The sequence below is a fragment of the Mandrillus leucophaeus genome, unplaced genomic scaffold, assembly GCF_000951045.1.
Source record: "Mandrillus leucophaeus isolate KB7577 unplaced genomic scaffold, Mleu.le_1.0 Scaffold900, whole genome shotgun sequence".
NCBI classification, from domain to species: domain Eukaryota; kingdom Metazoa; phylum Chordata; class Mammalia; order Primates; family Cercopithecidae; genus Mandrillus; species Mandrillus leucophaeus.
The window spans coordinates 526,245-553,793 of record NW_012109809.1 but is presented as its reverse complement, the minus strand read 5'-3'; the positions used below and the strand labels follow the sequence as shown (position 1 = coordinate 553,793).

General features: G+C 37.6%; 1 protein-coding gene across 2 annotated transcripts in view; it reads left to right on the top strand.

The window, feature by feature from the left end:
- The window catches only part of PHLDB2 (pleckstrin homology-like domain, family B, member 2), a 248,940-nt gene that overhangs the window by 214,809 nt on the left and 6,582 nt on the right, over window positions 1–27,549 (top strand). For both annotated transcript variants that reach the window (XM_011969732.1, XM_011969733.1), the window contains 8 exons: window positions 129–239; window positions 4,933–5,022; window positions 8,571–8,714; window positions 12,180–12,320; window positions 13,530–13,629; window positions 21,733–21,937; window positions 26,182–26,272; window positions 27,210–27,356. In XM_011969732.1, coding sequence (XP_011825122.1) covers window positions 129–239; window positions 4,933–5,022; window positions 8,571–8,714; window positions 12,180–12,320; window positions 13,530–13,629; window positions 21,733–21,937; window positions 26,182–26,272; window positions 27,210–27,356 — 1,029 coding nt within the window. The remainder of the gene's footprint in view (window positions 1–128; window positions 240–4,932; window positions 5,023–8,570; window positions 8,715–12,179; window positions 12,321–13,529; window positions 13,630–21,732; window positions 21,938–26,181; window positions 26,273–27,209; window positions 27,357–27,549) is intronic.

Sequence of the window (27,549 nt, the reverse complement as noted above, 5' to 3'; positions counted from 1 at the left end):
CACCATCAACTAAAATGCAGTCACTGTTATTCCCGTTGTGAAACTTTTTTTCTCCCTTTTCTAGGACAGACTGGCAAACCTTTGAGTGTCTAATGTACATCTTCCTATGATCATCTCTTTTCCTCCAGGAAAAAATTTCTGCATTGAAAAAGCAAGCCAATCACATTGTTCAGCAGGCTCAGAGAGAACAAGATCATTTTGTGAAAGAAAAGAATAATTTAATAATGATGTTACAAAGAGTAAGTATTTCCTTTTCAGCACTGGCTACAGTAAAACATAGGTTCCAAATTTAGGGAAATTGCTCCTTTTAAAATAAACACCTTTTAATAGTGAATGCCTATACAATTTAAGGAAGATTTTTATATACTTTTTAATTTAATCCTCCACATTAATAAGAGGATACTATGAACTATTAACTACCATTCAGAAAATAAGCAAGGATGTTTTCTTCATGCTTTTTTCACATTGTAAAAATCTTAACAATGGAAAGTCTGTATTTTTAAATGATTATTTTCCTCTTTTTAAAAAAAGTCATACCATTCATCAAATAGTTAAAATGCATTCTAACACCAATTTAGGGTGGACTTAAGGAAAAATGTTCTTTTTACTACTGTCAAATATTTTGGCCCAGCTGATCTGATGTTTTGAACTCCAATTACTTGTACACGAGTCTTCCTAGCAAATGTCACGTTGCGTTTAGTTTGAATTAATTGGGTAGGTAGAAACTCCATATGGTGTAGTCGAGGGGCGGCAAGATCATCCTCGCTAAAGAGACTGTGACCTCTTATGGTCCAGCACCTAAAGTGACTACCTGTAAAGGGATTTCTTTGCCCAAAGACATTGAAAAGCAAGGTGTAGCCTAACTGTCTGACATGGCCCCTGGTGTCATTTCGGCAATAAGACACCAAACGTTAAAGTTAATGGGGCTAGTCTCAGATCTGAACCCTGCATTTAAGCCACTACATTAGCAATATGGCACTTGGGATCATGAAAATGTGTGATAGACCCAGAATGGCAGGCAGAGAAACACCAAATCCAGAAGGAAGTATTGAAGGATGAAGCTGTACCATAGTCCCCCCTAAAATAATTGAGTATTCATTCCCTTCTTAGCTATTTTAGGTTAAGAAGAAAGGGGAAGGCCTGACACTGTGGCTCATGCCTACAATCCCAGCGTTTTGGGAGGGTGAGGCGGGCAGATCACTTGAGGCCAGGAGTTCAAGACCAGTCTGGCCAGCATGGCAAAACCCTGTGTCTACCAAAAATACAAAAAATTAGCTGGGCATGATAGCACACACGTGTGATCCCAGCTACTCAGAAGGCTGAGGCAGGAGAATCGCTTGAATCTGGGAGGCAGAGGTTTCAGTGAGCCAAGATCATGCCACTGCACTCCAGCCTGGGCAACAGCGAGATCCTGTCTCAAAAAAAACAAAAAACAAAGAAGAGAGAGGAAAATAGGTCCTTCACACAGAATCATGAGCCCACTTGAGGTGCCCCAGCAGCTCGCACATATTTCTAACAACTTCCATCTTCCCCCTTTTCCCACCTAGAAATTTCTGAATGGAGTTGTATTTTCCCTTTCTATCCCTTGCTCTGGGGATGCTCTGTTTCCATTAGCATCCTCACTACTATTTTACCTTTGGCACACAATATTCAAAGGCCCAGCTTAACTTAGATAATGTAATATATAGTATTTAATATTTAAAATTTTAGCCAAAAAAAGAGAAAAACTCTTAGTGATAGATTTTATAAAATGGGTAAGCACAATCACAGATATAATATTTTCCTATTAAAAATATATGAGATACAATTAGATTGTAAAAATTGTGGTCTATAAGTAGTAAGATTTTTATTTTTCTAAACTGATCTATAGAGACATTTTTATCCCAATCAAAATCCCAACAGACTTTTTTCTAGAAATTGACAAGTTGATGCGAAAATTTACAGTTGATCTTCATTATTCAGGGATTCTCTATTTGTGATTATGTCTACTTGCTAAAATGTATTTGTAACCTCTAAATCGAGACTTGTGGCACTTTTGTAGTCATTCACAGAAATGCATGGAGTGGTGAAAATTGTGAGTTGGCCAATATGCACATTCCCAGCTGGGGCTGAGCAAGGCAGCATCCTGCCTTCTTGTTTTACCTCTCATACTGTAAACAAGTGTTATTTTTGTGGATTATTTAATGTGGTGTTTTTATGTTTTTGCTTTTTGTTGGTGATTTGCTGCATAAAATGCCTCCCAAGCATAGTGATTAAGTGCAGTAAAGTGCTCCTAAATGCAAGAAGGCTGTGAAGTGCCTTATGGAGAAAATATATGTGTTAGATGAACTTCACTCACACTATTATAGTGTTGCTGACTGTCAGTACAAGGTTAATGAATCAGCAATACATATCTTAATATACAAATAATAATATATAATACAATATGCTAATATTAATATCTTATATAATGGCATATAATATAATATTAAGTAAGTGTCTTCAAACAGAAACACACATAAAACAAAGTTCAGTACTGATCAGTTGATGACAATGTTGTGACTAGAGGCTTGCAGGAACCCAACCCTGTGTTTTTTTATAGGAGCAGTGGTTCAGTATTCACTAATTCAGTGTTCGTGGCAACATTATAGAACATAGCTACCACCAATAATAGGAATCAACTGCATATGAAAATGCAAAGGGCCTAGAATAGCCAAAACAACTTTGAACGAGAACAAAGTTGGAGGATTTGTACTCTTATTTCAAGGTTTACTCTGGAGCCATTTAAGACAGGGTGGTGCTGCCATGCAAATAGACATGTATTAAATAGATCAATGAAACTGAACTATCAAGTCCAAAAATGGACCCGTACATACGTACTGTCTTTTGATTTTTGACAAAGGCACGAAAACAAATCTTTCAAAGAAATGGTGCTGGATCAACTGGGTCAACATGGAAAAAAATAAACCTCAGTATTGTCATATGATATATGTAAATTCATTCAAGAGATATCGGAGACCTCAATATAAAAATTAAAATGATAAAGCTTCCAGAAGAAAATATAAGAGTGAAAGTACACTTTTATGGCCTTGAGTAAGCAAAAATTTTTAAAAGAAATGACAAAAGACTTGTATCCAGAACATATTAAGAACTCCTACACATCAATAATAATAGTCATACACCAATAATTTTTTTAAAAAACAGGCAAAAGTCTTGAATAGAGATTTTACAAAAGAGCATATATGAAGAACCAAAAAGTTACATGGGAAAATACTCATCATTAGTCATCAAGGAAATATGAATTACAGCAATAATGTAATTCTGCCTCATAAACTAAAATAACTAAAGAAATGAAAATCTCAAATATTGACAAGAATATGAAGCAACTAGAACTTTCATACATTGCTGACTTGAGTGTAAAATCTATGGTCCTTTCAGAGAACTTTGTAGAAGTTTTTTTTAACATACACCCATCTATGACCCACCACTCCACTTCTAGATGTTTACATAATATAAATGAAAATACGTCTTCATATAAAACTTGTTCAAGACTGTTTAAAGTAGCTTTTTCCATAATAGCAAACAAAACAAAACTAGAAACAACCTAAATATCCATCAATAAGCAACTTGTTAGGTATATTCATATAATACAGGACAGGACTCCTCAACAATAAAAAACAGTGAACTACTGATGCCTGTAACATGGAGTGCAAGAGGGTTGGCACAAAAGAATGCATATTGTATGATTCCATTTATATAAAGTGGTTACATTTTATAAGTAGGCAAACACTTTATAACACAGGCAAAACTAGTGTGAAGGCCATGGAAATCAGAACAATGCTTGCTCAAAAGGGTGGAAGTTGACAGGTAGGGGCATGAGGAAATGTTTGGGGTGACAGAAATGCTCTTTATCTTGTCTGGGATATTATTCCATTTGTTAAAACTCATAAATTTATGTACTTAAGATCTATGCATTTCACTGAATGCACATTATCTTTTTAATTAAAAATATTTTAGCCCCAGCCATGGCAAGGACATGTATACAAATTATACCATGATAAAAAAATGACCCATAAATGTTGCTTAATACCAAATTAATTCAAGATGAATGGTAGACACAAACATAAAAGCTAACACCATAAAGTTCCCAAAAGAAAATATATCACTGGGTTGTGATATTACATCATCAGATATTATGTCATCAACAACATCATGTGATATTACATCATCAACAACAATTATGTGTTACTTGGAAGGATTAAAAGAAAATGACATTAGAAAATAATTTTTTTTTTTTTTTTTTTTTGAGACAGAGTCTCGCTCTGTTGCCGCCCAGGCTGGAGTGCAGTGGCGCGATCTCAGCTCACTACAACCTCTGCCTCCTGGGTTCACGCCATTCTCCTGCCTCAGCCTCCCAAGTAGCTGGGACTACAGGTGCCCGCCACCAGGCCCAGCTAATTTTTTGTATTTTTAGTAGAGATGGGGTTTCACCATGTTAGCCAGGATGGTCTCGATCTCAACCTTGTGATCTGCCCACCTCAGCCTCCCAAAGTGCCGGGATTACAGCCGTGAGCCACCGCACCTGGCCGAAAATAATGTTTTTAAAATTTTATTTTTATATAAAAGTAAAAATAAAATATACAATTTATTTTATATTTTTTATATAAAGTTTTAAAAATTTTATTTTAAACACATTTTTAAATGACTATAAAATTTATTAGGAATTAAAAGTTATATAGCTAAGTATGTTTGGAAACAACTCATGCAGCATATCAGCTGGCAGAAGATGACCGCTAGGATACAGATTTGAAGTTTTGACTGAGTATGATGAGAGGAAATAAAATGAGGGGAAATATGTGAGATACTGATGTTAGTCTCTAATGCAAAGTCACTGTGCTTCTCAGTTGTATCCAAGGTTGGCTTTTAAGTTTAATAGGTTTTGTATTCCTTCAGGAAAAGGAGAATCTTTGTAATTTGGAAAAGAAATACTCCAGCCTCTCTGGGGGGAAAGGGTTTCCCGTTAACCCCAATACTTTAAAAGAGGTAAGCTATGATTTTGCATGTCACTTTATATTGCCTTAGAAATCAAGAGATGTATCTCAGCTTTATGCGATTAGCTGAATAATAAAAATATTAACTCAAAGGACCTATGAAAGCACTCATTGCTTGGATGGTTTCCCCGCCTTTCATTATGTATGCTTTGGGGATTGCAGAGATTATTCTTGTGTCTAATGTGGATGCATATTTTGTGTGTGTGTGTGTGTGTGTGTCTACTTTGCTGGGTAGTGACATTGTGGGTTAATTTGGTGTTTCAAAAACTTGAAGATCCAGACCAAGATGAGTCTTAAATTCTCCTTTTTCCTTCCTGAGTCTCCTTTCTCCCTCCCCTCTGTTATTTTGCTTCTCCTTCTCCTGAGTCTTGTAGAACATGAAAATGCCTGCAAACATTTGAGAAGGTGGTCTGGTTTCTTTCTTTTCCCTATCTCCCTACCCCACCAACTGTTGTTTCTGCCATTTTCCACTGTAAACTGGAAAGTCCTATTTACAGTAAACTGTACATACTCTTTATCTCTAATATCCACCTTTCTCCAGTCCCCATCACCACTTTCCCCGCCAGATATCTTAAGGAACTACACTGCTACGCTGGGAGAATATTTTAACTCTAATTTGGAAAATTATAGCTGAGAAAAAAATAGTTTTTTTATATATATATATATATATATATATATATTTTTTTTTTTTTTTTTTTGAGACGGAGTCTCACTCTGTCACCCAGACTGGAGTGCAGTGGCACCATCTCAGCTCACTGCAACCTCTGCCTCCTGAGTTCAAGCAATTCTCCTGTCCCAGCCTCCTGAGTAGCTGGGACTACAGGCGCCCGCCACTACACCCGGCTAATTTTTGTATTTTTAGTATAGATGGGGTTTTACCATATCGGTCAGGCTGGTCTCAAACTCCTGATCACAGGTAATCTGCCTGCCTCGGCCTCCCAAAGTGCTAGGATTATAGGCATGAGCCACCACACCGGGCCTATATTTATATTCCTTATATGTATTGTTTTTCTAAAAAGCTAAAAGAAAAGCTTGCTTCTACATAAGTCTTTGCATAATTAAAAAAAAAAAAAACCCTTTAGACAGTGGAGTTAGGATTCTTACGTAGAAAATATTTTTGTGTGTATAAGTATATGAAGCAAAATGCCCATCACAATAAGTGTGACTGTATATGTACCTCAGAATCATTTTGTGAAATATTTTTCCAAAACTTTGTTAGATCATTCAGTTTCATAATTTCTTTTCATTATTCAGAACATGGAACTGTCAGGTTCAACGAACAAAGCGTGGTTGTGAATAGAATGCCATGGCCTAAGATAATGTTAGCAAGGTGGGTAAGAGCAGGTCTTGTGAGTCTGTTAAAGAAATGTGGTCTACTTCATGTGTGGTGGGAGGCCTTCAAGTGGTTTTAAGCAGGGAGGTAACATTTGTTATCCATTTGTTAAAGATCACTCTGGGCTGCTCTGTGACTACTGGATCATAGAGTAAGAGAAGCAGATGCAGGGAAATTGTTGTGGAGATGATTGCAGTAGCATAGGCTAGAGAGGCTGGCAGCTTGAATTGGAGGATGGCAGAGAGATGGAAGGAGTTAGCTGGATTAGCAGATATTTTGGAGGCAGAGTTGACAGTTCTTGCTGATAGATTGGATGTTGGCATGAAGTAAATAAATGAAGGTGTCCGGAATCATGCCATTATTCCAGTTTGAGTAATGAAGTATATGGTAAGCACCTTTTAGTGAGATAGGGAAGACTGGGGAAGGAATTGTTTAAGAGGGAAGATTTGGAGTTGACTCTGGACATACAGAGTTTGAAGAGCTTATGGCATCCAGATGAATTAGATGGGCTCTAAAGTCTCTCCGTCTCCTAATAGAAGAATAAAGTCTTTCCTTTTCTGTTAATGAGTTGGTCTTTATTTCCTGCAGACATTCTGATGTCAGAAGCACATTTAGTTTTTTTCACTATTGTTGTGTATCTACAACTCTTCTGCTTGTTGAGTAAAACAATGAGTTGCTATGAGAACACATGGCAATTGTGCTGTGTGTTCACTTTCCTGTACAAGCAGACTTGACTCACAAGATGGTTTTCTTTTTTTTTTTCTCCTCCTCTCTCATTCTCTCTCTTTTTTCTTTTTTAAAGGGGTGATTGATTTATAACCTATTTTAAAGACCTCCCAGGTTTTAAAGCAGTTTACATTTTTGAAGCAGTTAATTAAGTTGTATGGTTTATGACTCACATAAATAATTAAAACTTGGCTTCAAAACAGTCTACTATTAACTGAGCAAAAGAAAAACCCAAAATTGTTCATTTTCTTTCTGATTCAGTATTACATATTGAATGAACTTGACCTAGTTGACTACTTCTTTTCTTCAGTTTAACCTTATAAAACTACATGGTATCTGTCCTGCCTTCTGAAGTGCAAGTGTCTGACACATCCGATTTATAAACAGTCAACTCTGGCATTCTCCACTTTGTTATCAGTCCTTTCAGGGTTTTTACCAAAAATCAAGGTGTTTTATTTTCCAGCCTAAAATTTGTAAAAGAATTGATGGACTCGTAGAAGAATCTTTGTGTCAAATTTAACTCAATTTCACCTTTAAAGGAGAGATCTTATTTTATATAGTTTTTTCACACTGTTTTATTGGGGTGGTGAAAATCATGATTGGTCTGCATAGTTTCCATGGAAATTGACAAGTGCCTTTTCCACAGATTCAGGAGTTCTGCTTCTCAGGTATTTTGTATTTTCTCTAAGCTGAAGCCAGAACTGAATTATTGAGTTCAAAAGTAACTGGAAATTCTCTGTCCTATGGGTAGAGATGGGGGTTAGGGAGGCTGCCTTGAATTGAAACATACCCTGGTTGCAACTCCACCTTAGGACTCTGTGTGTGTGTGTGTGTGTGTGTGTGTGCACGTGCACACATTTGTTTTGCTAGGGAAGGCTCACCTGCATGAAAGGACAGTGTTCTTTTTATTCTCATTTGGTTGAGATGCCCAAAAGCTAGAACCCACTATAAATAATTACTGTTTTATAAATGTTTGCTTAGTGTAAAACCCAGTAGCCCTCAGCCCATTTTCCTCACACTCTAATTCATCAGGAAACAGAAACGGTGAAAATCTAAGAATGAAGATTTGTGGAAAAGTCTCTTTAATTAGGGAGTGAGTGATTGCATTGTCAATTTTACATCTTGGATTTTTTGGTGTGTTATTACTTTAAATGTGTATGTGGTGACAACCTTAATCCATCAACAGAATGAATGCTGATACTTCTGGATATTTTAAAATAGAAGGTTTTGGGTTATTTATAATATAGTTATCTTGATTGCATCAGAAAAATTATGTTTAATGCTTCGAATGCCAATTTTCAAGATTAAGCAATGTAAATCCATTTTAATTGCTGAGTATTCCCTTAATGAAACATTTGATAATACCACAGATATCTGGCTGTGCCGCTCTAAGCTAACTTCATTGTACTGGGAACATTAATACTCTCGCATGCCTCGGCTTTTGCTTTCTTTGTGTTTAACTTCTGAATTCCTCCTTTTAGGGCTATATCAGTGTAAATGAGATTAATGAGCCATGTGGCAATTCCACGAATCTATCCCCTTCCACTCAGTTTCCTGCTGATGCTGATGCTGTTGCCACTGAGCCTGCCACAGCTGTGCTGGCGAGCCAGCCTCAGAGTAAAGAGGTGTGTAGGCGTGACGTTTCATTCATTCACTGCTTTTCTTCATGTCAGAAATTAACCCACGGCCAACTGAAAATGAGGTCCACGAGAGCGTGCGTGACAAATGTGTATCTGTCTGACCAGAGGGGTAGGGTAAGGCTGAGTTTATAAAGCATACCAATTTGGGGGTAATGCTCTACCAATAAAAATTCTAGAAACCATGAAATTTATGCTATAGAGTGGAGTACTAGGAGAAGTAAGTTCAAAGAAATAAGTTCTATGTCTTAGCACTCTAACTCAACTTAGTTTTCTTGTAAATTAAAAAGCCTTTCTAAAATTGTTGATTTGAATTGCCTTTTCAGTTTGACTTTGTTTTCGATTTTGTTTTGTAACATGGATACTTTTAAATATTAGGCCTTTTAAAAGCCTTCTAGGGGAGGGGCCAATAATAATAAATTAAAATACCTCAGTGACCCAAATTGCTTACAGTGTGGGATTTTAATAAGAGGCTAAATTGAACGATACTGCCCATCAATTGTAACTTCTTAATTAAAATATAACAAAACAGAACAAACTATCCATTTCATTTCTATGTCTTATTCTTTCATTTCATGTGGATACATATATACCTTTTCTTTCTCCTATAAAGCAAAGATCACCTGTCTATTCTGGATTTGTGTTTCCTTCCACCCTTTCTTCTCATCCTATCACTCAACATACATCAGCCCCATGGCCTGAATTCATGGCTACATCTGTCGATCCTTTACCTTTAAATGACACACCTCCTCCTCTACCAGCTAAGAAACACAGAAGGCAGCAGCAGCAGCAGCAGGAGCAACAGGTAATTAGGAACTGGAATTTAGAGTTTGGGAATGTTATCTTGGCAACAAAGTTACTTATGTGGAATCTTTTCTTCCACTTTCCCAAAGGCATTTTTTAAAAAGGCAACTTGCATACTTCTCTGATTTTTTTTTCCCCCTCTTAAGAACATTTAGTGTTGGAACATTTAAGGATGTTAGAATTGTTGTGAAGTTTTGATACCTTGAGTGTCCCCTACTGGCTTTTATATGTTTGAGCCCTTTGTATACCCGCATCCTTCAGTTACCATTCAACCAAAATATTGCAACTTACCACAGATAGTTCTCAAAATACTAACAAGCATTTCCATAAAATCTATATATAAAGAGTTATGTTATCAACACAAAATATTTTTATTACACATAATTGAAACCAAAATAGGCATCATTCCCTTGATGTGTTTTGTTAAACACTTCACTCCCTTAATCAGAGTAACTTTGTTTTAATCTGTTTTATAAATTTGTGTGTCTCTTTACATACTTTCTAACAATCCCATGAAGTAAAAATTATCTCCATATTGAAGTTTTGGGAACTGAGGCTCAGTGAGGTTAAGTAGCTTGTCCAAGGTCACACCACAAGTAGTGCACTTGGTCCATAAATCTAGTTTTTATTCACCAGATTTTTAAATAAATTATTTTTTATTCTAAATGTTGCCTTCCTTTTAGAACACTTGGTGTATATTAATGCTTGGGTATTCAAAAAAAAAATCTGTTTCAAGACTTCCTTTCAATTATAATCAAACACCTGCAGGAATTTGGTGCCAAAAGATCCTAAGGAGTCATTGCACTGATGTAGGCGAGCTCTGGTCAGTCATGCTTAGCCCTTACATTTCTTGAAGGTACCTTTACCATCGATTACCATTTTTTAAAGGACTATATCTCTCACTGCCTTAAGGTTACTGCCACCTGGGCTGACATGAAAGGATATTGGTGAAAGGTGGGTGAAATAAGTTATGTATACAAGGAAGAAACAAGGAGAATGGAAGACCTAAATGCCTTCAATTTTGATGTTAGGTTTATCTCTTTAGCAACTTCATTCAAGACATCTCTAGTAGCAAAACAATCACAGTTTACAAATCTGCTCTTTTCTGCCAAATTTCAATTAGACTGTTTTCATTGGGATTTCTTTTCTATTTTATTAAGGTACCATTATGGAATGTTGGAAAGTTATGAATTGCAGAATTTATAATATTTGGTCATAGTGGGAGCTAGATTGAAGTGTTCTGACGTCATTTTTCTATCTAAAAGGAGCATTAATCAGCCAAACTGCAAAGTATTATTATCATCTTAGTATGCACTACCTGGCCATGAATTCCAGCTCTGCCACTTTCCAGCTGCATGACCTTGGCCAAGTTTATTTAACTTCTCTGCACCCCAGATTTCTCAGTACCTACCTCACAGGATTATTATAATAATTTAATGAGATAATGTATATAAACCATCATACCTGGCACATAGCTCTTAATAAATTGATTAGCTAGTATAAACAGTTAATTATAAAGTTAAAATGCAGATTTTTATGATTGGCATATTTGAAGACTGTTTATAAATTTGGTAACTCAAATTTGCATTAATTTTTGTGCATTTCAAAAACATGAGCTTTTAAAATGACTTCAAAATGATCAGACCTAAAAAATCTTTAATTAATAAATCACTTTATATATATGTTTTATTTCTTTAAAAAAATAAAGCAATGTTAAGATTTAGTGAAGCTGAGTGGTGGGAATATGAATCTCTCTTAAATTATCCTCTCTTCTTATCTCTATGTTTCAAATATATTTCCACAAAAAAATTTTTGAGCTCATTTTTGCGTTTTTTCTCTCTTTTTTATTTCCATAGTTTTGGGGGGAACAGGTAGTGTTTACTTACATGGATAAGTTCTCTAGTGGCGATTTCTGAGATTTTGGTGCACCCATCACTTGACCAAGACATCATTTTACTATTAAAGGCATTTCTAAGGGGAGGCCAAGAAAAATTTGAGTAAGTTTCAAGTGGACAAAAATCTTACTTTAGAAATCTGAAAAAAAATAAATAGTCCATTAGAGAATTTTTAAATGTGAGCGATTACTGTAAGGGCTCCTTGGCCAATATCTTTTCAAATAAAAAGTAACTTAGAATGATGCCTTTTAGGAAAACTTTATGTGGATTTGGAGTGTGTTTATGTGACTGAAATGTTATTACAACTTTCAAACAACTTCCCTGTTTACTTGCTTTTTCTCTTTATCTCCTTTTTCCCTTTTCTTGTCCTCCTCTCACTGGTATCTGTGCCATCCCACAGAACTGCCCGGAAGGGGAGAAAGTGCTTACGTGCTTTGTCCACTGGCTGTTCCGCCATCCACATGGCAACCGTCATAATAATTTGTAATTTGTCCTACGGCCCCAAGGCTGCAAGCACTACAGAAGTGAAAGGTGGAATTTTTAAAAGGTTTCTAGGTTCAGCATAAATTCCTGCAGTGTTTAGTATCTAATCAAATATTAGCTCAAATCTATCAGCAAACACAGTGTATGTTGAATAACTTTAAGAAAAATTCTAAAATTCCCTTTTTTTTGTAAATGCATAATTCTTCATTTCTTCAGTCACCTATTACAGTTAGTCAAGTTTTGCTATTTTGCTTTACATTTGCATTTAAAGCACTTTAGAAGTCTGGAAGAAAGGAAAAAACAGCATAAAGAAGGCCTCTATCTGAGTGATACTTTGCCTCGAAAGAAAACCACAACTTCCATCTCCCCACATTTCAGCAGTGCTACTATGGGGAGAAGCATCACCCCAAAGGTAGGACATGGGAGAAACCACGGGCTTCCCATTCCATGAGTCTTCTTGTCATCATATTCACTGATGTGTAAAGGCCTTTAAAGAAAAGTGCTAAATAATCATTAAATTTACTTGTTAGGCAGACATCAGGACTAAATCGCATTTTCTACCTGTTCAGAGGACATCTGAAATTGTATGCTCTGGGGCCAAAGAACATGCTTCAGGGTATTTTCTACCAGTACAACCCAGGTGATGAATGGCATTCACTTACATGACGGACTTCCATGGCTGCGTCCCACATCTGGAAATAAGATAGGATATAGCCTCTGTGTTCCAGGAATAACAGCAACAAGTATTTATTCAGACATTTTCATGTGGCTGATGCTGGGTTGAGTCTTTTATGTGGATTGCCTCATTTGAAAACCCAGCAGCACTAGGCAGTAGAGTACTGATTATTATCTCATTTGTATGTACGGATAAACTGAAGTGTATAAGGTTAAGTGACTAACCAAGGAACCCTCAGCTGGTGTGGAGTGGAGTGGAATGTGAACCTATGTGACCTGACACCAGAGCTCCCTCACGTTCTGCCAACATGCCTGAGGGGATCATTGTGGAAAGAGAAGAGGCAGGTGTGAAGGAGGTTCTGAATGAGACAGACTTTTGAGCCCTTCCCCTACCCTTAATCAGAGTAACTTTGTTTTAATCTGTTTTATAAATGTGTGTTTCACGTATATTTTATCTACAGGAAAGATTTTGCTATTTTTTTAAAAAATGCTGAAACCATTAGAGTGTTAATAGATTTCTTCAGGTTCAGCCCACCACATAACTGAGGATAAATAAAAATCGGTACATTTGTAACAAGAGTAGCTCTTCCCTGTTCTTGTGCATGGTGCGCATGCATTCTTGGCCCTGCATCTGCCCTCTGCTCCTTATGCATGAAGAACTTTCAGCCATTCTTTCAGGTGATTTTGGACAGTGTCTTCCCCAACTGCCTTCACTTTTGGAATTGCTGCTGTTGGAGGAAGTACTGTGATATTGCGACTACCCTGGTGCTTCTCGGGAGGGCCAGTAACTGGCGTTTACCACTTAGCATCAACAAATGTAATTCAAAGACCTACCTTCTCTGCCCTGTACACTTAGATAGGAGCTTTGGAAACAGGGATGTGGCCATTTCCTAAAGGTCCATTCAGCCTGCAGCTTGCCTGAAGTACTCCCTCCTGCTTCCCACAGGCCCACGTGCCCCTGGGACAGAGTAACAGCTGTGGAAGTGTGCTCCCTCCCTCACTGGCAGCCATGGCCAAAGACTCAGAATCTCGCAGGATGCTCAGAGGTACGTGCCTTTTCAATCAAATGTCATGGCCTTTTGTTAAGCATTAGAATTCTTCAGGGGGAGGAAGTGAGAACGGGTAGGGATGATTAGAAGAGGGATCAGCCAAAGGCCTAATTTTACTCTTAATGTGTTCTCTTTCGGGAAGGATAAATAACTTTTCCTATTTATACATATAGCTGGTATATTTTAAACATTCCCATTGTACTTTTTAGATTTGATAGAACTCTTAAACCAGAAAGACCCCTAGAGAATTACTAACCTTCCCATTTGATTAATAGAAAGAAAAGAGAGACCAGTGAGATCCAAGGAGATTACCAGGACACTTAACCAAGATCACTCACCTGGGTTGTGTCAGAGCCACTAAGCTGAATGAACTTTGTGCTAAAGAATCTTTGAGCTGACACGGTAAATATAGCAGTAGTGGCCCAGAACAGAATTCTTGTAGGCCTTTTAATGTAGATTTGAGCTTTTATACTTCATAGTTGTTATGTTTCAGGTAGACTTTGACTCTCAGCATTTTTTTTTTTTTGTAATAATACATTACATTTATAATGGGGTTCTCAGATAGTCTTCATGGGGCTAGAAGAAATTACTGTAACATAGTTCCAGGGCTAAGCTTCTCACTGAGAGGATTAGATTTCTTGTGTTAACACAATAGTTTAAGTCAACAAGTTACATTGTCCTAACTTTTGAGCAGGCATGATGTTAGGTACCAAGAATGCAAATTAATGATAGGAAGCTTGCCTTTGAAATACTTGTAGTCTAGTGAGGAAGAAAGACACAGAACAGATGATTTCAATAAAATGTGGTAAATGGAATAATGGCAGTATGCCCAGGTTGTAAATGGAAATGCTTTGGGGATAGCAGGCATTTGACCTTCAAATACATTCATGCATTGATGGGATTCAAATCCTCCCTTCTAAGCAGGCTGGAATTCAATTCTAGCTGTTTGGCCTCTCTGCCAATGGTGCTGAGAGATAACGCTGGTTTTCCACCAGGAGAAAATATATATACACACACACATACATACATACACATGTGTGCGCACACACACACATATATAATACATATATACTACATATACATATATAAATTTATATGTATGTGAACATAATGTGTATTGTGTGTATATATGATCTCTCTCTCTCTCTCTCTCTCTCTCTCTCTCACTGGAACGAGGTTTTCAAACCATTACTAAAGGCAATTTAAGAATTAGAGGGTATAGTATTCATAATAGGATTGTAATATGTGAGAGACATTTGCAGTGGTAATATTTGAATCAAATACACTGATTAAACTAGTTTATTTTCTTTGCCATAATTTCTTAATAAGCTAAAAATATTCTTTTAATAGTTATAAATAATAAACATATATGAGTCTATTTTGGCTCTCATTTATCACTGTTAAGTTGTGGGTCAAGTCTATTTGCTGTTGAAACATTTTTCTGTAATATTTACATATAAATATTTGAGACAAGGTCTCACTCTGTTGTCCAGGCTGGAATGCAGTGGTGTGTAATTATAGCTCACTGCAAACTCTGCCTCCTGGATTCAAGTGATCCTCCCACCTCAGCCTCCCGAGTAAGCTGGAACTATAGGTGTGTGCTACCATACCTGGCTAATTTTTGTATTTTTTGGCAGAGATGGGTTTTTGTCATGTTTCCCAGGCTGGTTTCGACCTCCTGGGCTTCAGTGATCTTCCACCTTGGCCTCCCAAAGTGCTGGGATTGCAGGCGTGTATTAGACTTCTTTTTAAATATATTTTTCCCACCGTCGGAAGACATCGAAGCTTAGATTGGCCACAACACCAATAAAGACCATGAAGCATTTTCATGTCCTTCAGGTGTTTAAGAGAAAGAGCAAGCATTTGGGAAAGAGGATGGGATCACAAATTATTATACTCCTTGTTAAAAGTATTTCCTTGCCAGGTTTGGTGGCTCATGCCTATAATCTCAGCACCTTGGGAGGCTGAGGAGGGAGGATTGCTTGAGTTAAGAATTTGAGACCAGCCTGGGCAACATAGTGAGATCCCATCTCTACAAGTAATTTAAAAATTAGCCAGACATGGTGGCATGCACCTGTGGTCCCAACCACTCAGGAGGCTGAGGTAGGAGGATCGCTTGAGCCTGGGAGTTGAGGCTGTAGTGAGCTGCGATCATGCCACTACACTATAGCCTAGGCAACAGAGCAAGACCCTGTTTCAAAAAACAAATGAATACATAAAAGTATTTTCTCAAAGAGTAAGAAAAGCTAGACCTTTATAGTAGATGAATAGATTTGCAAAATTGAAGAGCCATTAACATTATCATTTAAGAGGATTCTTGTGAGAATATGGTGAAACCGAGGGAAGGTTTGATCTCAGTTATTCTAATCTGTTTTCCCCTAAAGTAATGGGAATCCCAGGCCAGTTTCATAGGGGAAAACTGCGCTAATTCCCTTCGGCCACATTACTGATGTTCCCGCTGCAAAATCAAATCTATCTTTATCTTTCGTGCTCTTGTTCTTTATTGATATGTCTTTTATGCAGCTGAGGAGACTGCAACTTCAGTCTTTCTCTGCTGTAACTGTAAAGTGCTGTTCCTCTTGAAGAGTTTCATGTAATGTTGATGGGGCAGCTTCTGAGGAAATAGAGAACCATCATATGTGTGTTGGTCCAAAGAGATGTGTTCTCTAAGTTTGGCTCCCCTACCCAGAGGAGGAGAAATCAGGATCTATCGTTCTTAGAGCCCCAGTAGACTGTAAAACTGGCAGGATTTTCTGCACAGCCCAAACTGGTGACTCATGAAAAAACCAGGAGGGATGGATCATAATTTCATTTAGAATTGTTTGAATAGCACTTGTTAACTTTATTAAAATAGCAAATACAAGTAAAATTCTATGGTTTTGAAAAAAAATTATACCTGGCATATTTTCATTAACTCACATTTAGTAGACTTAATCATCTTTTAAACTTACACAATTAACTTAAATACACCTTTTTTTGCTGCTATTCATAATGGATACATCAAGGATGATGGTGTAAGTATAAGCCTTACTCAATCAGCACTGTTAATAGAACTGACAGCGTGAGTCGTGCAAAGAACTTTGAGGGGAGAGTTTAAGACAGAGCTGAGAAACTCAGCTTCTGAAGTTGGAATGGTTATTGGCTTGTGAACATCTTGTGAACGATTCCTTTGTCAGCTTTAGGATGAATGAAATCTTTGTCCTTTTGTTTTTGTTAAATACAGGAAAGTCCAAGAAAGGTATGACAACCTCCTTGTGTGGTGTTTTTGTTTCCAGCAAATATTGAAAGGTCATTGTCAAGTCGTGTTTAAGAAATGATCGGATTTAACACTGTGCAGTGGTGGATTTTTAGTCTAATGATTATTTCTTTTATACAATAGAGAAAAATTGTTGTACATTTGCAAGAAACACAATGCTGGGTGCAGCTGCTGTTGGTTCACTGGCAGCTGCATGACCCTCTTTGTTTTGGCTTTTAATGGCAAGGTCAGACCCTGCAGGAAACATGAATGCTGTGGAAGCATTGTTTTGTAAGATTCAGAATCTGTATAAAGAGAATAGACGGTATTGTGATGTATATGAGCTAAGTGTAAACCATGATTCTCCTTTATCAAGGACAGGTATAAATAAGGCAGGCTACAGTCAAAGGATGAAAGCATTTAGGAAGCTCCTACTTACTCATTTCACTGGAGCCTGTTTTCTAAGAAAGACTTAGTGGAGAGTGAAGTATAGTTTAAATGATTGACTCGAATAGGTAAGATGGTTATTTCGTGTGGCTAGGTGGTAGAGATATAGGATGTTAGACGGTGTGTTATAAAACTTGATGAACTGTGCTTCAAATAATTGAATGGCGTTTTACAAACCTGAGCTCTTAAAAACTATTTGCTACTGTCTGTTTGGAAAAGGAATTGTTTGATAGATAAAATCTGTTTTTATTCTTCCTATTTTCTGGTTGATGAATATGTGTGAAAGATTTATTTGTCTTGTAACAATCTCTTTTGACTATGCATGTATCAAATTTTTTTAAGGTTTCTTGAGTTTTTCTCTGTAAACTGAGAATTAATCTGAAACTGTGAACATCATACCTTGTTAATTTGGTATTGTAACTAACACCATCAATGCGTGCATGTTGGGAGTGTTGAATATTTTTCCTGCCCCCTTGTCATCCTTTTTGATCTTTTATCTTTTTCCCTTTCTACAACCATTCTCCTTCTTCATTCCTGACTTGTCCTGTGCCGTCTTCTTCTGGCTGTGGACTGTCATTAGGAAGAATGAATTCCTCAGCAGGTGAGCTATGACAGGCTGAACTGACAGAAATACTGGTTAATTTTATCCTCTTAACCCCAGGTTATACTTTTAGTCATCTTACTTTCCATATTACAGCCCAGATAGCCGTGTAAAAGTATATACCATATATTGGGAATGTATCGGCAGGACTCTACACATTGTGTAATCGTTAACTCACAAGAGACTTTCAGGTCTGATTAGCCAGAATTAATAGAGACCGGCATTAAAAATAATAATAATAAATGGGCCTTGCACATTTGGTCTCTTGGCTCTCCCAGGCAGTGAAGAGCTGAGCTGATTTTGGGTTCCTTGTGTGGCTGTGATTAGCAACAAGCCTCAATTAGCTCTTGCTTTATACACCTTATAAACTACCCCTTCAGACAGCTATTTCTGTCTGGATAGGAAGAATTTAGAGCATGTTCAAGGCCCTTTTTACTGTCTCAGTTGCTTTCCCACTGATTAATGTTATTCTTGCTACATAATTAAAAAATAGAAACCAAATAGTCTCAGGGGTTGGGAAAGTCTCATTTTTCCCAATCTAGTTTCTTTGCTCCCACTCAGAAAGTAGATGCATTCCACTTCCTTATTTGATTATTTATATAGAATATATAGATGAAAAGATAAATTCATTCAGTGACTGTTTATCTTATGACATCCACGTGCTAAATAAATGGGGGTAAACTGGTGCACAGGACATCTGCATCCCCTTTCCTGATAAAGCTTCCATGAGAGTGGAGGCCTAGACCAGTTTCCTGCTGTTCTAGTGTTCCTTCACTGCATCGGTATCTCTCCTTGGGCCTCCTACCGGCTTACCCAGCCCCTGATCTTCTACGATGTTTCCTCTGTTTAAAATATCTATGCCTTTGGATGGCCAGGCCAGAGCCTGAATCCCAAAATGAGCTCTTTGGAATCACACTGGTTCAGTTGCAGGATCACAGGAGAGGGGCCCATGCCCGTACTGATAATTGCAGGGGTTACCTGTTTTGGGGGCATTTGTTCAGCAGGGAGGAAGCTAGGCCAGGTGACAGTGGCGTTCACTGTGGTCAGTAAAGTGTTACCAGTAGACAGAAATGAGTAGCTCCATGAGGTGAACTTTTCCACTCACATTGGATTCATGGGAAATAAAAATCCTGGGTTGGGAAAGAGATGCTTATTATTGGCCTCGTGGTTTTTCGTTTAAGTTGCCATGGAAATGTAAAATGCTTATCCTATCACCAGAATGACTGGGAGATTCAGTCGTAGAGTCAGATCTCAACAACTTGTGAGTTGGTCTGGGGAATTAACGTTCACAGCCCTTAGCACAGTACAAATTGTAATGTAGCTGGCCCTTCTACATTCACCTGAAACATCTGAGTCATTTTAGTTTACTATCTCCTTCACTCATAAGTTCTATTTCATTATTCTGTGGTACTTTTGGAAAAGTAGCCAAAAAACAACAACAGCAACAAAAAACACAACCCTGGAAGATCTGAGGAGCAAGACATACAGTTGCTTTAAGAAATATGCTCACCTCCTTTCCTGCTTTTCCAAGAGGGTGGTAGTTACTTCATACGGGTTGGTTTTTCCTCAATGTGGAAAACTCAGGGAGAAGAAGAGGTTGGGGCAATGTCACTCAATGCCAGAGAGATAATTCTTCTATGTTTTAAATTACGTGGCTGTCGGTTAGGGATTTGTTTTCCATACTACAAGGAAATACCTTCCATGTAGTTGGTGCCAATGTGAAACTTTTCTATGCCACAAATCTTTGTTTGAAATCATAAGAAAATATACGTGTGTGACCTTTTCAAATAATTTCTGTTGTGTTTTTTTGTCATTTGCATAATAAATAATTGGAAACAACTTAAAAGGAGCAATTAGTAATTCCAAAAGTTCAAGTGTCAAAGGTAAATATTTGAGTAATGAATTATTTTGCCTTCCTTAAAAAAAGGCGCAGCTTCACTCATATGACTATACCAGCTTCATTTCATGCTGTGTGGATTGATCATTATAATTCATGACATTCTGTTTAGTCTTGTGGTGTGCTTTTATGTTTTGCATCTTCCCTTAGCTAAATGCTATGTGACTTTAAAATATATATATATATAAGTATTTATAATTTATAATGGCCGATTATATTAAGGTAACTTATTTTCCCAGAAATGTCTTAATCTGAAATAACCTATTTTCACTTAAATATCTAAAACCACTCCAAATACTAATGGCATGAACACTCTGCATGAAATTAAAACCATTTTACAGAAATTTTGAGATATAATGCTTTGTTAAGGCATCATGGATGTGGCTTCTATTTTAAAATGGAAATGTTTAATCAGTAGCTGAGAAAGCATTGAGAATTACTTCTCTTCTTTCATCCTCTTGCCTACTATTGACCATTTCATTGCTACTAAAACGTTCATTGAAAGGTAGGTAGAGCACAAAAAAAGAGGAAATTCAAATGGTCCAGTTGTGAACTCTGAATAGCTCTGTTAATAACTCCCTGGGTAATGGAAACTATTCGAGTAGACATTCTCTTATCAGGGAGAAAGAGATTACAAATTCTAGTACTGGCTAGAGAAAAGTTTTTTAATGAATTGAGGAATTTGTTAATCAATATGGTGCTTGCTCCTGAGTATATAATAAATAGAGAATTGAAAAGAAGAAAATTTGACTCGTAATGCCCTAAATCAGTGATCAGAGAGCAAGCCAGAGCAATAACACAAGGTAAAGGCAATAACCTACTGTGCCAGCTGATCGAGCACCAGGGTAAAGAAAAGACCTCTTGGCCGGGCGCGGTGGCTCACGCCTGTAATCCCAACACTTTGGGAGGCCGAGGTGGGTGGATCACAAGGTCAAGAGATCGAGATCATCCTGGCCAACATGGTGAAACCCCACCTCTACTAAAAAGACAAAAGTTAGCTGGGCATGGTGGTGCACGCCTCTAGTCCCAGCTACTCGAGAGGTTGAGGCAGGAGAATTGCTTGAACCCAGGAGGTGGAGGTTGCAGTGAGCTGAGATCGCACCACTGCACTCCAGCCCGGTGACAGAGCAAGACTCCGTCTCAAAAAATAAAAATAAAAAATAAAGAAAAGACCTCTTATTTATGGTGCTTTTCATCCTACTGATGCCTGCATTTTCAAATGGTTGTTATCAACAGCTTGTGGAAGGTGGATTGTTATGGTGGGAAAAGAAGAGAGCTAGGGTAGTTAGAGGAGCACAATCTTTGGAAGGAATGTTGACTCTGAATTAAATAAGTAATTGACAGACAAGAACAACTGAAAAAGAGAGAGAAAATGAGAAAAATGTGTAGTTTGGATCTTAACAAGATTAAAAGTGTCAGTGATGATATGAGATACGAGTTTCTCAAACCCTACACTTGAAAGATTCCACCTGCTGTTTTATGACCAGACTGAGTGCTCCTTAAGTTGAATACCGTTGAAGAAGTGCTTGCCCTAAAACCCTGGTTTTGCTTGTCACTAGAAGGCATCTTATTTTCACTTGAACACAGCCATTTCGAGAGGATTCAGGGCTTTTGATTGTGTTTCTGTTTGGTTTATTTTGTGTTTGTGTGTTGCTGGTTGTGCTGAGATGTAGGAATGCCATAGGAAAGTGTCAAGTGATCCTGCTGAGGGATAAGAGATTCAGCAGACCACTTCATTCAAACTGTTGCTTGCACTGAGCATGGCGGTCTTTCTTTGATCTTCTTGGCTTCAAAACAAATTAGACCAAGGCCCAAGCTTCATAGGCAGATGTTTCTGGTTGCTGGCTTGTGTCTGTAGACAATTAAGTTTCAAAGACTGAAAAATGAGGCACACTAACGTATTTATGGCTCTTTCCTTAGGTTATAATCACCAACAGATGAGTGAAGGACACAGGCAGAAATCTGAATTTTACAACCGCACAGCATCTGAATCAAATGTCTACTTGAATAGTTTCCATTATCCAGATCACAGCTACAAGGACCAGGCCTTTGATACTTTGAGCCTAGATAGCTCTGATAGCATGGAGACCAGCATCTCTGCTTGCTCACCTGACAACATCTCTAGGTAAGATTTATTTATGGGGAAGGAAAGAGCCTACTGCTCACAACAAGTAAAGCCATCACTTTGGGAACTGTATATGCACAAGCCCAAATTTTTGAGACATAAAGGGTCTATAATGCAGAAGAGGGTTGGTATCATGATGACCTTTGAAAGTAGTTTCTCTTATCTTGTGTAACTTAGCTAGTCAGGCATCATATAATCTGTTTTCACCTTTATCCTGTTTTTCTCCACTTGAGCTCAAATTTACACTGTGCTCTAAAATTGACTTCCTTCTGTTGGTTAGCTCTAAGCTTCACTTATGCTGCTTTTGATTTAAAAAAGAAGGCCCCAGCACAGTGGCGCAAGCCTGTAGTCCCAGCACTTTGGGAGGCCTAGGTGGGTGGATTACCTGAGGTCAGGAGCTTGAGACCAACCGGACCAACATGGTAAAACCCTGTCTCTACTAAATACAAAAAATAGCCGGGCATGGTGGCGCATCTCAGCTACTCAGGAGCCTGAGACAGGAGAGTCCCTTAAACCAGGGAGGTGGAGGTTATGGTGAGCCAAGATTGCGCCATTGCACTCCAGCCTGGACAAGAGCGAAACTCCATCTCAAAAAAAAAAAGAAAGAAAGAAAAAGAAAAGAAATAATTTCCAACTACAGTCAGAACTTTGGAGGATTTCTTACCCTTGTATTTGTTAAAAGGAAGCTTTCTGCTATCCTGTATGTTAAAATTTTTGTAAGGATTTAAGTATTCACATTTGTATTTATACTTTGAGACAAGCAAAGGTGGTCTTAACATATAAATGTGGCCATGGTACTCCTCCTTTTCTAAAGTTCTGATGTCCCACTACCTACTCTCAGATCCTAGAACCTGGCACTCTAGGTCCAACCCAGCTCCTGTTCATTCTCCTGGTACACCTCTCAGAGCTTAAGGATTGAGAGAATGAAGAACTCTCAGATCTCTGTGCCTTTGACTGTACTGGTTCTTAACATTTTCTCAAAGGATAAGCACAAAGTCAGGGTTTAGTAAGTTAATAATGATAATAGTAATAAGAAGTATCAGTGTAGGTAGTATTCAGAATACTCTTCTATAAGCCAGTTTAATAATTTTAGCAGAATGGAGATTTTATGCAGAATTGACTCTCAATTGTCCGTTTTCTATGACCCAAGACCTATTTTCTGAGCATTATGTTTGTCTACACTGTAAATAATGATATTGAAAAAGCAGAAACACTGTCCAACTCATGTAACTTTCTGGTAGTCACAAAGTGATGTCTCCACAAAAAGTGAAGGGCGAACGTACCCACAACTCTGAGTAATCCTATCATCCTACAAATATTTTTTTGTTACATAATAAACCACGAGACCAAGTTTATGCAACCAGAATTTCAGCATGGAATTACCTCATTAATAGGCTTATAATTTGGGGATATTTTAGTACACGAGTTAAAAACGAATCTTAAGCAGAAAAGATTTTTTAGTTTTTTACTCTTCTTTCTACCAATCTGCAAAAAATTTCCAATTAAGGATGCTTTGTCACAATACACATTCTAAACATTAGTTCCTCATTACCTGCTTCCCTGGTGTTTATCACTTATTTTTCCATCATAATGGTAAGAGCTTATCTTAGAGTATCATGCATTTTGTTTTAAAGTTGATGGTGGTATAGAAGAGAAATGCCTGTTTTTCTCTCCCCTTTGCATTCCAGCTTTTACAGGCATCTTCTACTTTGGCTTTAATTTTTTGACATTCAGAAGATCTCGTAAGACGATGACATTAAATATTAGTAGTTTCTGACCATGGGGATTAGTTATCTGCAGTTGCCAGCACCACAGAGTTAGTTTTGTGCAAAGCAACTATGGAAGATGATCATGGCCACACATAACTACTTGTTAGGAATTACCATTCTGCAATAGTGCTATCATAGAAAGAATTAAGGGACAAATGTGTCTCACCACACACACACACAAAAGGCAACCACATGAGGTGATAAACATGTTCCTATTATTATTATTGTTATTGAGACAGAGTCTCACTCCGTTGCCCAGGCTGGAGTGCAGTGGTGCAATCTTAGCTCACTGCAACCTCTGCCTTGCGGGTTCAAGCAATTCTCTTGTCTCAGCCTCATGAGTAGCTGAGATTACAGGTACCCACCACTATACCCGGCTAATTTTTTTTTTCTTTCTTTTTAGTAGAGATGGGGTTTCACCATGTTGGCCAGGCTGGTCTTGAACTCCTGACCTCAGGTGATCTGCCCGCCTTGGCCTCCCAAAGTGCTGGGATTACAGAAGTGAGCCCCATTAATTAGCTTGATAGTACTAATCATTTCACAATATATGCATACATCAAAACACCATGTTGTATACTATAAATACATACAAATTTTGTTTGTCAAGTATTTGTATGCTCAATAAACCTCATGGTGGGGGGAAGAGGGAAGACATGTAAGCAAAGAAAATGGTAAACGGTGAAATCTCAGTAAACATTGACTATATGAAAAAAAGGGATAAATGGGCATTAGGCTATTGGTGAGTTTGTTCTGACTAACTGGTGAGTTTTCAAGACCTGAAACTTAGTGAAATTCAAATTATTTTCAAATTAATGAGAGATATAAAACATACATATTTGATGTCACAAACTACACTGTAGAATATAAATATAATTTGGTGCCCTTATATGTCCTGCATGCATGTCTTTGGCTTTCTCAATTGGACCAATGAAGTTTATCCCCTTCCATCCATGAAGTCAGGTATTCACAATGAAGGAGAATAAGAATTCCTGTACAAAAATTAAAAGATTTCTTTCCCTTGGATTCTTGCTAGCTGAAGAGAACAGAGCTTACTCTTTTGTATCTCCTCACTGGCTAATGGAAATAATGAGAAGATATTGCCATATTCTTCTCTTTCATGTGGGAGAAAACACTTGGCTAAAAAGTGGTCCAAGGTTACTCTGCCAAGTGCAGACTAATTGTTAAGCTTATAAGGATCCGATATTCCTCAGACAGTTCACTCCTTAATGGATGTGTTTTGTAATGGGGCTGTCAGTACTGATTATAGAATAAACTGTACGCCCTGTGTTCTCTTCGATAGAACTCTTAACCCTAGATTTAAACCATCCTAGGTTTGATTTGCAAAAATATAATTTGAGAATACTATATTAATAATTATCTATAACCAAGAGGGCTCTGATTTTTCATTTTTATATGAATTTTTAATGAATTTATTTTTATATGAATGTGTCTAACAAACGTATCCCTACTCTGTGTCAGGTTCTATGCTATAGGGATACAGGCATGAAAGTCTGTATGTCCTCAAGAGAGTCTAGTAAAGAAGACAGGTACTTAAATGAGTACACAAGTAACATGCATTAGAAACAGCATATGGTCCCCGTAGCTGAAATAGCAAAGTAAGTAAGTTTTGACCTAGGTTATAGTCTCTCTTTTCCAGAACAGTCAACTAGAATGTAAGCAAGTGGAAAATAAAATTTCCTGTTTTGTGTTAAACATTTTCAAGTTTTCGCTTTGTCTTTTAGTTACCTTGACTGTTCTTGCACCTTTCTCTACCTTTGGTTTCATCTTTCACTCGAGTGATATCTTTCTCATCATTTCTTTTGAACCTCTTAAATCTCTTTATACAGTTTTCTGATTGTTATCATGAGGGGGTACTCTTCACAAAACTGGGTGCTATCCATCCATTGCACCTATAGGAGAAGTCATGTTTTAATTGGCATCATAATTTAATAAATGAAGTGTCCACATATATAAAGGGACAACAAAAAGTAGCTCATAATATATATTCCGCAACTGAAGAACATTATATAGGCTCCAGTCATTTATATAGAACGTTGGTGATAGTCTTGTTGGTCTGATATCTTTAAGTCATTAAACTAATGGGAAGGACTCTCATGGGCCATTATTTTTAGACTTTGGAGGGAGCATTTAGAACTCACACTTTGTAAGATTTGGTTTTGGTTTATTTACCTATGAGTAAAGCATTGGCATTATTTTGCTTGCCTCTATTTTGTCTTCTAAACTGAGGTAAGTCAGTGTAACCTACAATTTTCAGAGTTGAATTGATTTGCCTCTTCGGTCCAATGACTCGTAAGTAACATTCTTTAAATTATGTATGCTTGGATTTTATCATGCACCTCCCTTGACCCCGTGTGTGTGTGTGTGTGTGTGTGTGTGTGTGTGTGTTTGTGTATATATTAGAGAGATTTCTCAGTCTAAACCAATATTCTTAAAAGGCTTTGGTTTTTGATTCAGTGCCAGCACTTCAAATATTGCTAGAATAGAAGAAATGGAGAGACTTTTGAAGCAGGCTCATGCAGAAAGGACGCGGCTGCTCGAATCCAGGGTAAGCTTCATATGTTCATGCCGGAGGTCTGTAATACCATGGTGCAGGAGCCCTGCGCTTGGCATCAGGCAATACTCCTCCTTAAGGAGCTGTGTGATCTTGAATAATCACTCAACCTTTCTCAGTCTCATTTTCTTATCTGAAAAATAAAGGTGTTAGATGATTTCTAAGGCTCTCTACTGCAGTGGATTTCCCATAACTTGAAATATATAGTATTGACATAGACCAAAATGAACGCTTGTAGTTTTTTGTTGTTGTTGTTTTTGATGGCTGCTTTGTGTTCCTGCCAAGGAGCAGGGAGGAATGCCATGTCTTTATGCATTATTTCATCCTTCCCAGCTTGTGCTAACTGCACTATTGTAATATTTAAAACCCCACGTTATTATGACTGTATTTCAAGTCAGAATCTGACTTCCTTAGGAATCCCCCAAAATGCTTTTGCATCCTGCCCTAATGGGCACCTCCTTTCCTTTTCTAACTTCCCCATATGCTTCCTCTGTGACCTTCAGCCAGGAAGCTACAGAGCAACAACAGGAATTAGCGGGACCATGGCCTTCAGTTAGAAGACAGTAGTCAAAAGACAGGCTAAATCACATGATAAGTGCTGGGGACAGTTTGTGAGGCTTTTTATTTAAAATGGGAGACTTGCTGGTTGATATGAAATGATGAAATAACTGAATATATTAGCAAGCTGGATTTTCACTAAAGACCACAATTTAATTGTTAATTAAATTTAGTGGTTGCATTTCTGCAGATGATGATTTTGGAAGCTATACCAGGCATGGTTATGAGTTGTTTTCTTGTAGGTTATGTATTATAAGAGACTAGTCTACAAACTAAGATTTGTCTAGTAAGAATTATCTTTTTTATATTGGTTGGAACCATTCAAGTATAACCAGTATGTCTTAAAATAATCATTATTATGCATAATGTTTAGGAACGGGAAATGGAAGCCAAAAAACGAGCCCTAGAAGAAGAAAAACGACGCCGGGAAATCCTGGAAAAACGATTACAGGAAGAAACTAGCCAGAGGCAGAAGTTAATAGAAAAGGAAGTAAAAATAAGGGAGAAACAAAGGGCACAGGTTGGTTGGTCAATCTGAATGGATAAGGGCAGGTTGCCCCCTGGTGGCAGTTCCTAGAAGACAGCTATTCTGTGTCTGAGGATGCTTTCCTGGGCACTGAGCATTAGCACTTGACATGTACAGGTTAAGAGAAGAGTGTGCATTCCTGTGAAAAGAAAAAAAAATGTGAGTTCATTTCAAAACTCTTAGGAAA